This window comes from Phocoena phocoena, chromosome X, assembly GCF_963924675.1.
Source record: "Phocoena phocoena chromosome X, mPhoPho1.1, whole genome shotgun sequence".
NCBI classification, from domain to species: domain Eukaryota; kingdom Metazoa; phylum Chordata; class Mammalia; order Artiodactyla; family Phocoenidae; genus Phocoena; species Phocoena phocoena.
The window spans coordinates 14,976,702-14,990,960 of NC_089240.1; the positions used below are offsets into that span (position 1 = coordinate 14,976,702).

The following is a 14,259-nucleotide window of genomic DNA, read 5'->3' on the forward strand; positions in this document are numbered from 1 at the left end:
CGCTGAAGGGACGAATAATAGATCTGGAGAAGAGATTCATAGGTATCATGCAACAGGGCAGAGGGTAGGAGTAGGGGGCAAATGTCAATAGGAAGGGGACGGGTGTGGTTATAAAAGAGCAATATGAGAAATCGTGCTGCTGATGGGACTGTTTCAGGGCTTGCCTGTGGTAGGCGGTACGTGAACCTGCACATATGATAAAACTGTAGAGAACTCAATACACACACATATTAATGCAAGTGAAACTGGGGACAGCTGAAAAATATCTGTGGAAGGTATCATGTCACTATCTTGGTTGTGATAATTTTCTACCATTCTGCAAGTTGATACCATTTAACAGTTGTAAATACCATTGGGGAAAAGTGGGTAAAGAGAACACAGGATCCTTCTGTACTATATATTATAACTGCTATCTTACACTAAACCACTAAACCACTATACCACTATCTTACACTAAACAGACTGATGACTCTAGATTCAATATGCTATATGTCAAAGTATCATTTCAAACTCACCGAAACTGGGAGGAATGCAGCCACATAATGAGGAAATATCTTGGCTACTGTTGTTTTCCAATAAAAGTGGATAATTTGTTGTCTCAGGGCTCTTTGCTAGGTAGTTTGAAGCTTTTAACAACATTTTTTTAAAAAAAACACTTTTCAACTACTAAAAGATAAGAATTCTCAACCACGAATTCTATTTTGCCTTATTTATTTTGGCCGCACCTCGTGGCATGCAGGATCTTAGTACCCAGAGCAGGGAACGGACCCGTGCTCCCTGCAGCGTTAGCACGGACTCTTAACCACAGGACCGCCAGAGAAGTCGCTGAAACATGTATTCTGTATCGGGCAAAACAATCGTTCAAGAATGAAGCAGATTTGGGACTTCTCTGGTGGCGCACTGATTAGGAATCCGCCTGCCGATGCAGGGGACACGGGTATGAACCCTGCACTGGGAAGATGCCACATAGCGAGAAGCAACTAAGCCCGTGCGCCAGAAATACTGACCCTGCACTCTAGCGCCCGCTATACACAACTACTAAGTCCTCGGGCAACAACTACTGAAGCCCGGGCACCTAGAGCCCATGCTCCCCAACAAGAAAAGCCACGGCAAGGAGAAGCCCACACACCGCAACAGAGAGTAACCCCCGCTCGCCCCAACTAGACAAAGCCAGCACCCAGTAACAAGGACCGAACGCAGCCAAAAATAAATTAATCAATTAATTTTAGAAAAAGGAAAAAAAGGATAATAGGGAATACTACAACCCACTTTGCCTTCATAAGTTTGATAACTTCGAAGAAATGGAAAATACTTCCAACATTACAAATACTAAAACTCAACGAAGATGGCATAGATAATCTAAATAGTCCGATAACCATCAAAGATATTAAATTTGCAATTAAAAAGCTCCCAAAAAGATATCTACAAACTCACATGATTTCACTGGAGATTTATACCAAACATTTAAAGAATTAACACTAATTTATCATTTACTCCTCCATAAAATACAAGAGGAGGAAATCCTTACTCATTTTATGAGGCTAGTATGCTCCGATACCAAAACCACACGGAGATAACACACAAAAAAGAAAACTACACACCAATATCTTCCATGAACTTGGACACATAAATTCTTAATCAAATATTTGCCAACCAAATCAATTATATATTCAAAGGATTATACACCATGACCAAGTAGGATTTAACCCAGGTATGCAAGGCTGGTCCAACAATGGAAAACCTATCAATAGAATCCATCATATCAGCAGGCTAAAGAACAAAAACCATGTGATCATGGACATAGAAAAAACATTTGCAAAACACTCTCAGCAAGTTAGGAAGAGAGGGAAACCGCCCCAACTTAATAATGATCATCCATCAAAACCAAGAGTTCACATCATATTAAGTGGTGAAAGACTGAATGCTTTCTTCCCAACATCAGAAACAAAGCAAGGATGTCCACGCTCACCACTCTTATTCAACATAATACTACAGGGTCTAGCCACTGCAATAATGCAATAAAAAGGAACAAGAAGCATACACATTGGGCAGGAAGAAATGTAATGGTCCCCACTTGCAGCTGGCATAATGCAAGAAGGATGGCTATATAGAAAATCCCAAGGAATTGCTCAAAAAAGACTCTTAAAACTAATAAGTGAGTTCATCCAGGTCACAGAATACAAGATCAACATTCTAAACTTAAGCTTAACTCTATATACAGCTGACCCTTGAACAATGTGAGCTTTAGGGGCACCGACGCTCCACGCAGTCAAAATCCACATGTAACTTTATAAATGGTACTCGTATCTGCAGTTACCCATCTGTGGATTCAACCAACCTCGGACTCTATAGTACTATGGTATTTACTGAAACAAATCCACATGTAAGTGGACCCACACAGTTCAAAGCTATGCTGATCAAGGGTCAACTGTACTAACAATGACCACGTGTGACCCAAATTAAAAACATAATACCATTTACAACTCCAAAAAAATAGAATCAAAAACTGATTTTCTTTTAATTTTTATTTTACTTTATATTATTTTACTCCTTATTTAGTTATTTTTCGTTGCGTTGGGTCTTCGCTGCTACGCGCGGGCTTTCTCTACTTGCGTCACGTGGACGCTACTCTTCGTTGCGGTGCACGGGCTTCTCATTGCTGTGGCTTCTCTTGTTGCAGAGCACGGGCCCTAGGTGCACGGGCTAAGTAGTTGAGGCACACGGGCTTCGTTGCTCCACGGCATGTGGGATCTTCCCGAACCAGGGATCAAACCCACATCCCCTCCATTGCCAGGTGGTTTCTTAACCACCGCGCCTCCAGGGAAGTACCAAGCACAAACTTACTTTTAAAAGACGTATAGGATCTATATCCTGAAAATAACAAAATGATGATTTAAAAAAATCAAAGAAGACCTCAATACATACATACAGACATACAATGCTCATGGAGAAGATTCAATATACCCAAGACGTCAATTCTTCTCAAGTTGACCAGTGGTTTTAACACAATTCCCATCAAAATCCCAGCAATTCTGGGGGGAAACATAAACAAGCTTATTCTAAAATTAGGATGGGGGACACTTCCCAGGTGCCGCAGTGGTTCAGGCTCCGCGCTCTCAATGCAGGGGGCCCGGGTTCAATCCCTGGTCAGGGAACTAAATCCCACATACGTGACGCAACTAAGCATTTGAGCTCGCATGCCACAACTAAGCAGCCCGCGTGCCACAACTAAGGAGCACAGCTGCCGCAACTCAGACCCAGTGCAACCAAATAAACACATATTTAAAAAATAAGTAAATAAAAATTACAATTAGGATGGAAAGCCACAGGACCTACCATATTTAAACTGATTTTGAAAAGGCAGAAAAGTATGAGGACTCATTCTACCTGATGGCAAGGCTTACTGCATAACAACAATAATCACAAGGTTGTGGTTTGGCAGGGGGTAGAAACATAGATCCGCAGAACAAAATAGAGATCCCAGAAATAGATCTACACAAATATGCCTAATTGGGTTTTGATTAAGTTACAAAAGCAATTCAATGGAGCAAAGATGGTACTGTGGCAACTGGATAGCCATAGGAAAAACAACAAAAGAACGTCAACCTACATCTCACAACTTTTACGAAATTAACGCAAATATGAAATGTAAACTGTAAAACCTTTAGAAAAAAACAAAGGAGAAAAAATTTGGGATCAAGAACTAAACAAAGAGTTCATAGACGCGATAGCTAAAGTTGAATCCATAAAAGGAAAATACAGCGGGAACCTCACAAAAACTAAAAACTTTCTCTCTGCGAAACAAAACAAAAAAACCAGTAGACAGGATGAAAAGGAAACCTGCAGAAAGGAAGAACATATTTGCAAACCACACATCCAACAAAAGACCAGTATCCACAAATATCTAAACAACTCCCAAAACTCAGCATTTAAAAAAAAGAAAACAAATTATAAGACAGAAGACATACTTCAGAAAAAGAACATAGATGGAAAAATTATCACATGTAAAGATGTTGTATATCACTATCCAAAGGCAAATACATATTAAACCCACAATGAAATATTATTACACTATACACCTACCAGAAGGGATAAAATTTTAAAAATAGTGAAAACACCAAATGCTGGTGAGGATGCAGAGAAAATGAATCACTTTTACATTGCTGGTGGGAATCTACAACACTCATTCTGAAAATAGCTTGCCCGTTTCTTATAAAACTAAACAGGCAATTATCATCCTACCCAGCAACTGTGCTCTTGGGCCTTTATCACAGGGCAATGAAAACTGCGTTCAGACGAAAACCTGCACGTGAATGTTCACAGCAACTTTATTCCTAATAGCTAAAGACTGGAAACAACCCACATGTCCTTCACGAGGTGAACAGATACACAAATCATGGTTGCGCTCAGCATAAAAAAGGAAGGAACTACTGATACATGCAGCAACTTGGATGAATCTCCAGGGAATTATGCTGAGTGAGAAAAAGGCAATCCTTAAATATTAACGACTGTATGACTCCATTCATAGAACACTGTCCTGCAATGACAAAATTCTAACGAGGGAGAACACATTCGTATTTGGATGGCTTAAAGATGAAGGCAGAGAAGGAATGACAAGAAGGAAATGGGTGTGGTTATAAAAAGCCAAAGGAGGGATCCTGGAAGTGATAGAACAGTTCTGTATCATGACTGTAGTGGTGAATACCTGAACCTAAACACGTCATAAAAGTGGGGAGAACTACATGCACACACACAGACACACACACAAATGAATACAAGTAAAGCTGGGGTCATCTGAATAGATCTGTGGATCACATCAATGTCAAAATCCTAGTTGTGATATTTTACTATCTTTGCAGACTACTACTATTGGGAGGTATTGGGTAAAGGGTACACAGGATCTATTTTTTCTTGCAACTACATGCGATTCTGAAATATCTCAAAATGAAAAGTTTAATGTTGAAAACGCAGTCACTAAGAATTAATATTAAGAATGCTGATGGATCTAGGTCAGAGTGTATCTTAATAGGGAGCATTTCAAACTCACCAAAAGAAGCAGTGAGGAAGGAATTTTCGGAATCAGTATCTTCGTCACTGTCACTTTCCTGTACCATTGGATAATTCATTGTCTCACAACGTATTTCTGGGCCGGATTCTGTTTGAACAACATTCTGGTAAGTAAAACATTTTCAAGTGCTGAAAGACAAGAAATCTCAACAGTAATTTTATTTCAGGCAAAACTATCCTTCAGGAATGAAGGAAAAATAAAGACATCCGCAGACAAAGGAAAACTAAAAACAAACTGTTACTGACTGACTTACCCTTAAAAACTGGCTAAAGGAAACTCATCTGACCAAAAGGATATAAAGAAGGAAGGAAGCTTGGAGCATGAGGAAGGAAGAAAGAACAAAATCCACAGGGACTTCCTTGGCGGTCCAATGGTTAACACTCAGCGCTGCCACTGCAGGGAGCACGGATTTCATCCCCGGTCAGGGAACTAACATCCTACATGCTACCTGGTTCAGCCAAAAGAACTTTTTAATCATAAGAATAATAAAAAGAAAAAGCAGAAATACACATGCAAATAAACTAGATCATTCATACATTGCTGGTGGGAATGTAAAATGGTACAGCTACACTGGAAAACAGTTTTCCAGGATTTTACAAAACTCAACTTACTATTACCATAGGACCCAGCTACTGTGCTCTTGGGTGTTAGCCCAGAGGAATGAAAACAGACGTTCATACAGAAACCTATCCATGGGCATGCATAGTATAGTAACTTTACTCCAAATAGGCAAAAACGGGAAACAACCCAGACATCCTTCAACTGGTGAACAGACAGAGGAGCCATGGCACATACACCCTTATCGTGCAGTAGTACTCAAAAATATAGAAGGACTGATATACACAGCAACCTAGATGAGTCTCCAGGGAATTATGGTGAGTGAAAAAAGGCAATCGCAAAAGGTTACATACTATGTGAGTCTATGTAAAACTGTTGAAATGACAAAATTATAAAGAAGGAAAACAGATTAGTAGTTGCTGAGGGCTGGCATAGGTAATCTAAAGAGTCCTATAACCGTCAAAGATATCAAATTTGCAATTTAAAAGCTCCCAAAAAGGTATCTACAACCCCAGATGATTTCACTGGAGATTTTCACCAAACATTTAGAGAATTAACACTCATTTATCATTTACTCCTCCATAAAATGCAAGAGGAGGAAATCCTTACTCATTTTATGAGGCTAGTATGCTCCAATACTAACACCACACAGAGAAAACACACAAAAAAGAAAACTACACACCAATATCTTCCATGAACTTGGACACATAAATTCTTAATCAAATATTTGCAAACCAAATCAATTGTGTATTCAAAGAATTATACACCATGACCAAGTAGGATTTAACCCAGGTATGCAAGGCTGGTCCAACAATGGAAAACCTATCAATATACTCCTTCATATTAGCAGGCTAACGAACAAGAACCATGTGATCATGGACATAGAAACAACATTTGCAAAGCACTCTCAGCAAGTTAGGAAGAGAGGGAAACCGCCCCAACTTAATAAAGAGCATCCACCAAAACCAAGAGTTCTCATCATATTAAGTGGTGAACGACTGAGTGCTTTCCTCCCAAGATCAGAAACAAAGCAATGATGTCCACTCTCACCACTCTTATTCAACATAATACTGAAGATTCTAGCCACTGCAATAATGCAATAAAAAGGAACAAAAAGCACACACATTGGACAGGAAGCAATATAATGATCCCCACTTGCAGCTGGCATAATGCAAGAAGGATGGCTATGTAGAAAATCCCAAGGAATTGCTCAAAAAAGACTCTTAAAACTAAGAAGTGAGTTCATCCAGGTCACAGAATACAAGATCAACATTCTAAACTTAAGCTTAACTCTATATACAGCTGACCCTTGAACAACGTGAGCTTTAGGGGCACCGACGCTCCACGCAGTCAAAATCCACATGTAACTTTATAAATGATGGTCGTATCTGCAGTTACGCATCTGTGGATTCAACCAACCTCGGACTCTATAGTACTATAGTATTTACTGAAAAAAACCCACATGTAAGTGGACCCACACAGTTCAAAGCCATGTTGTTCAAGGGTCAACTGTACTAACAATGACCACGTGTGACCCAAATTGAAAACATAATACCATTTACATCTCCAAAAAAATAGAATACTTCAGTAAAAACTGATTTTCTTTTAATTTTTATTTTATTTTACAGTATTTTACTTCTTATTTACTTATTTTTGGTTGTGTTGGGTCTTCGCTGCTACGTGCGGGCTTTCTCTACTTGCGTCAAGCAGACGCTACTCTTCGTTGCGGTGCGCAGGCTTCTCATTGCTGTGGCTTCTCTTGTTGCGGAGCACAGGCTCTATGTGCACGGCTCAGTAGTTGAGAAACACGGGCTTAGTTGCTCCGCAGCATGTGGGGCCGTCCCGGACCAGGGATCGAACCCGCATCCCCTGCATTGGCAGGTGGATTCTTAACCACCGCGCACAAGGAAAGTGCCAAGTACAAACTTATTTCTAAAAGATGTATAGGATCTATATCCTGAAAATAACAAAATGATGATTTAAAAAATCAAAGAAGAGCTCAGTACATACAGACAGACATACAATGCTCATGGAGGAGAAGACTCAATATATGCAAGATATCAGTTCTACTCAAGTTGATCTGTAGTTTTAACACAATTCCCATCAACATCCCAGCAATTCTGGGGAGAAACATAAACAAGCTTACTCTAAAATTAGGATGGGGGACATTTCCCTGGTGGCGCAGTGGTTAACGCGCCATGCTCCCAATGCAGGGTGCCCGGATTCACTCCCAGGTCAGGGAACTAGATCCCACATGCATACTGCAACGAAGCGTTTGAGTTCGCATTTCACAACTATGGAGCCCCCGTGCCGCAACTAAGGAGCACAGCTGCTGCAACTCAGACCCAGTGCAAAAAAAAAATACATATTTTAAAAATAAAAAAATTAAATTAGGATGGAAAGGCACAGGACCTACCATATCTAAAATGATTTTGAAAAGAAGAAGAAAAGCAGCAGGAATAATTCTACCTGATCACAAGGCTTACTGTATAAAAACAATAATCACAAGCTTGTGGTTCGGCAGAGGGATAGAAACATAGATCAGTGGAACGCAACAGAGACCGAGACATACATCTACACAAATATGCCTACTTGGTTTTTGATTAAGGTACAAAAGCAATTCAATGGAGCAAAGATGGTACTGCAGCAACTGGATAGCCATAGGCAAAAAAAAAAAAAAAAAAGAAACTCAACCTACATCTCACACCTTACATAAAATGAACGCAAATGTGAAACGTAAACTAAAAAACTTTTAGAAAACAACAAAGGAGAAAATATTTGGAATCAAGAACCAAAAAGAGAGTTCATAGACGCGATAGCTAAAGTAAAATCCGTAAAAGGAAAATACAGCGAAAACCTCACAAAAATTAAAACCTTTCTCTCTACAAAACAGAACAAAAAAAAAACCTGTAGACAGGATGAAAAGGAAACCTGCAGAAGGGAAGAAAATATTTGCAAACCGCATATCCAACAAAAGACCAGTATCCACAAATATCTAAGCAACTCCCAAAACTCAGCAGTAAAAAAGAAAACAAATTATAAGACAGAACAGATATTTCAGAGAAAAAACATACAGATGGAAAATTAGCACGTGTAAAGATGTTGTATATCACTATCCAAAGGCAAATGCATATTAAACCCACAGTGAAATATTATTACACTATACACCTACCAGAAGGGATAAAATTATTAAAATAGTGAAAACACCAAATGCTGGTGAGGACGCAGAGAAAATGAATCACTTTTACATTGCTGGTGGGAATCTACAACACTCATTCTGAAAATAGCTTGCCCGTTTCTTATAAAACTAAACAGGCAATTATCATCCTACCCAGCAACTGTGCTCTTGGGCCTTTATCACAGGGCAATGAAAACTGCGTTCAGACGAAAACCTGCACGTGAATGTTCACAGCAACTTTATTCCTAATAGCTAAAGACTGGAAACAACCCACATGTCCTTCACGAGGTGAACAGATACACAAATCATGGTTGCGCTCAGCATAAAAAAGGAAGGAACTACTGATACATGCAGCAACTTGGATGAATCTCCAGGGAATTATGCTGAGTGAGAAAAAGGCAATCCTTAAATATTAACGACTGTATGACTCCATTCATAGAAAGAACATTGTCCTGCAATGACAATATTATAACGAGGGAGAACACATTCGTATTTGGATGGCTTAAAGATGAAGGCAGAGAAGGAATGACAAGAAGGAAGTGGGTGTGGTTATAAAAAGCCAAAGGAGGGATCCTGGAAGTGATAGAACAGTTCTGTATCATGACTGTAGTGGTGAATACCTGAACCTAAACACGTCATAAAAGTGTAGAGAACTACATGCACACACACAGAGACACACACAAACGAATACAAGTAAAGCTGGGGTCATCTGAATAGATCTGTGGATCACATCAATGTCAAAATCCTAGTTGTGATATTTTACTATCTTTTTGCAGAATACTACTATTGGGAAGTATTGGGTAAAGGGTACACAGGATCTATTTTTTCTTGCAACTACATGTGAGTCTGAAATATGTCAAAATGAAACGTTTAATGTTGAAAACGCAGTCACTAAGAATTAATATTAAGAATGCTGATGGATCTAGGTTAGAGTGTATCATAATAGGGATCATTTCAAACTCACCTAAACCACCAGTGCGGAAGGAATTTTCTGAATCAGTACCTTCGTCTCTGTCATTTTCCTTTACCGTTGGATAATGCATTGTCTCACAACCCTTTGCTGTGCCGGATTCTGTTTGAACAACATTTTAGTAAGTAAAACATTTTCAAGTGCTGACAGACAAGAAATCTCAACAGTAAGTTTTATTTCAGGCAAAACTATCCTTCAGGATAGAAGGAAAAATAAAGACATCCGCAGACAGAGGAAAACTAAAAACAAACTGTTACTGACTGACTTACCCTTAAAAACTGGCTAAAGGAAACTCATCTGACCAAAAGGATATAAAGAAGGAAGGAAGCTTGGAGCATGAGGAAGGAAGAAAGAACAAAATCCACAGGGACTTCCTTGGTGGTCCAGTGGTTAACACTCAGCGCTTCCATTGCAGGGAGCACGGATTTCATCCCCGGTCAGGGAACTAACATCCTACATGCTACCTGGTTCAGCCAAAAGAACTTTTTTAATCATAAGAATAATGAAAAGAAAGATCAGAAATACACACGCAAAGAAACTAGATCATTCATACATTGCTGGTGGGAATGTAAAATGGTACAGCTACACTGGAAAACAGTTTTCCAGGATTTTACAAAACTCAACTTACTATTACCATAGAACCCAGCTACTGTGCTCTTGGGTGTCAGCCCAGAGAAATGAAAACTGATGTTCATACAGAAACCTATCCATGGGCATTCATAGTATAGTAGCTTTACTTCAAACAGCCGAAAACGAGAAACAACCCAGCCATCCTTCAACTGGTGAACAGACAGAGAAGCCAGGGTACACTCATACCGTGCAGTAGTACTCAAAAATAAAAAAGGACTGATATACACAGCAACCTAGATGAGTCTCCAGGGAATTACGGTGAGTGAAAAAAGGCAATCCCAGAAGGTTACATACTATGTGAATCTATGTAAAACTGTTGAAATGACAAAATTATAAGGAAGGAAAACAGATTAGTAGTTGCTGAGGGCAGCGACAGGCATGGTAGCGGTAGGAGCATGAGAGGACAAAGGTGGGTGTGGGTTTAAAGGGCAAAAGGGAGAATCCTTGTGGTGATGGAAATGTTCTGAATCTTCACTGTGATGGAGGATGTCATGAAATTATGTAAAACTGAATACACATACACACACACAAACATAAACACACACATATGCAAAGAAAACTGAAAACAGTTCAATAGAAATCTGTGGATTTTATCAATGTCCATATCCTGGTTGTGATATTGTACTATACTTTTGCAAGGTGTTATCTTTGGGGGAAACTGGGTAAAGTATACACACGATCTCTCTGCAGTATTTTTTACAACTGCATGCCCCGCTAAAATCTTCTTAAAGTAAACCTTTTCATTTTTAATCAGGAAAAGCTACCACTAGCTCATATTAAGGGTGTTCGTAAACCTAGATTAAATCGTGCTACTTGTAATATGTATCATTACAGACTCACCAAAATTGGGAGGGATGAAGAAATATGAAGTATCTTACCACTCTCATCTTCCAAGAAAGCTGGATTCTTCATCTGAGGTTTATCTACCAGGCTGCTTTCTGGTGTCACAGAGTTTTCTGTAAGGAAAACGTTTTTCAAATGCTGTGAGAAATGACTCCCACCCTCATACCTTTAGCTGATGAAACTATCCTCCCGTAATGAAGCAAAAATAGATATTGACAGACAAAGGAAAACCAAAAGTATTTCTCACTAACTGACTTATACTTAGAAAAGAGTTACAAGAAGGCCTTCTAGCAGAAAATCTATAATAGAATTCTGGAACATTAAGAAGGAGAAAGAACAATGGAAAGAACAGAAATATGGATGCGGAGAAACTAGATCACTCATACATTGCTGGCAGGAAGGGAAAATGGTACGGCTGCACTGGAAAGCAGTTTGACAATTTCTTATAAAACTAAGGGTGCAGTTACCATAGGACCCAGAAATTGCAGTCTTGGGCATTCATCCAGAGAAATGAAAACTTGTGTGAAAGAGTGAACTGAAACAAAATTTGAAACTATGAATGAATATTCATATCACCTTTACCACTAACTGTCGGAAATAGGAAACACAGAGGTTTTCAACAGATGAACAGGAAAATAAGTCCTGGTACATCCACACCACGAAATACTACTCAGCAATAAAAAAGAAGGAACCACTGATACAACAGTGTGAATGAATCTCCAGGGAATTACACTGAGGGAAGAAGCCAGTCTCAAACACCACCTGATTCCATGTGTATAACAACGCTGAAGGGACGAATAATAGATCTGGAGAAGAGATTCATAGGTATCATGCAATAGGGCAGAGGGTAGGAGTAGGGGGCAAATGTCAATAGGAAGGGGACGGGTGTGGTTATAAAAGAGCAATATGAGAAATCATGCTGCTGATGGGACTGTTTCAGGGCTTGCCTGTGGTAGGCGGTACGTGAACCTGCACATATGATAAAACTGTAGAGAACTAAATACACACTCATATTAATGCAAGTGAAACTGGGGAGAGCTCCATAATATCCGTGGATAGTATCATATCACTTGGTTGTGATAATTTTCTATCATTCTGCCAGTTGACACCATTTTACAGTTGTAAATACCATTGGGGAAAAGTGGGTAAGGAGAACACAGGATCCTTCTGTACTATTTATTATAACTGCTATCTTACACTAAACCACTATACCACTATCTTACACTAAACAGACTGATGACTCTAGATTCAATATGCTATATGTCAAAGTATCATTTCAAACTCACCAAAACTGGGAGGAATGCAGCCACATAAAGAGGAAATATCTTGGCTACTGTCTTTCCAATAGAAGTGGATAATTTGTTGTCTCAGGGCTGTTTTCTAGGTAGTTTGAGCTTTTAACAACATTTCTAAATATAAAACACTTTCAGCTACCAAAAGATAAGAATTCTCAACCATGAATTCTATTTTGTCTTATTTTTTTTGGCCGCGCCACGCGGCATGCAGGCTCTTAATACCCAGAGCAGGGATCGGACCCATGCCCCCCTGCAGCGTTAGCGTGGAGTCTTATCCACAGGACCGTCAGAGAAGTCCCTGAACCATGAATTCTGTATCGGGCAAAACAATCCTTCAAGAATGAAGCAGTTTTGGGACTTCCCTGTTGGCGCACTGATTAGGAATCCACCTGCCAATGCAGGGGACATGGGTACGAGCCCTGCTCTAGGAAGACGACACATGCCGTGGAGGAACTGAGCCCATGCGCCACAACTACTGAGCCTGCGCTCTAGAGCCCGTGAGACACAACTACTGTGCTCTCGTGCCGCAACTACTGAAGCCCAGGCCCCTAGAGCCCGTGTTCCACAACAAGAAAGGCCACCGCAAGGAGACGCCCACGCACTGCAACTAGAGAAATCCCGCGCGGAGACAAAAATATATAAATAAATATTTCTTTTTTAAAAAAAGGATAATAGGGAATACTACAATCCACTTTACCTTCATAAATTTGATAAGTTAGAAGAATTGGACCAATTAAAATTAAAATAAATAAATAATTTTTAAAAATAAAAAGAATGAAGCAGATTTGCAAAAACATGGTTCATTCTGGAGGGCATTCTGCCTATTGAAATAAGCCAGATAGAAAAAGGCAAATACAGCATGGTGTCACTTTTATGTGGAATCTTTAAAAAAATGTCAAACTCAGAAACATCGAGTGGAATGGTGGCTGCCAGGGGCTGGGAGGTCGGGGAAATAGCCAGGGGCTGGGAAAAGGGTGCAGACTTTCAGTTTTAAGTTGAATAAGGTCTGAGTATCTAATGTATAACAGGTGACTATAGTTGATAATACTATATTGTATAATTTGCATATAGAGTAGAACTTAAGCGTTCTCACCACAAAAGAAATACGAAAGTAAATGTGTGAAAAGATTGCATCTGTTAATTAACTCGATGGCAGGAATCCTTTCACAATGTATATGTACATTAAATCATCACATTGTACACTTTAAATATATTACAATTTTATTTGTCAACTATCCCTCAGTAAAGTTGAAAATAATAAAAGAACATCCAAAATATTAAAACAAAAACAATGAAGAGGAAATAAAGACATTCCCACATGAAGAAAACTAGAAGTATTTGTCACTAGCTGAGTTATACGTGAGAATGGCTAAAGGAAAATCTTCTACCAGAAAAGAATGATGAAAGTACAAATCTTGGAGCATGAAAAAGGAAGAAAGAACAATGAAAGCAACAGAAATATGGATATGGAGAAACTGGATCACTCACACATTGCTGGCAGCAAAGTAAAATGGTGCAGCCACTCTGGAAAACTGTTCAGCAGTTTCTTACAAAACCAAACATGCAATTACCATACAACCAAGCATTTGCACTCTTGGGCATTTATCTAAGAGAAATCAAAACTTATGTTTACACAAAAACCTGTACAGGAAAGGTCATAGCAATTTTACTTGTAATACCAAAAACTGGAAAAAAAACCAGATGTTCTTCTACTATG

General features: G+C 39.2%; 1 protein-coding gene across 1 annotated transcript in view; it reads right to left on the reverse strand.

The window, feature by feature from the left end:
- BEND2 (BEN domain containing 2) overlaps window positions 1-14,259 on the reverse strand; it is a 105,365-nt gene that overhangs the window by 53,315 nt on the left and 37,791 nt on the right. The window contains exons 7-9 of the mRNA XM_065901064.1: window positions 11,283-11,360; window positions 9,769-9,876; window positions 5,048-5,155 (exon numbers count right to left, since the gene is read on the reverse strand). Of these exons, the coding sequence (XP_065757136.1) occupies window positions 5,048-5,155; window positions 9,769-9,876; window positions 11,283-11,360 (294 nt within the window). The remainder of the gene's footprint in view (window positions 1-5,047; window positions 5,156-9,768; window positions 9,877-11,282; window positions 11,361-14,259) is intronic.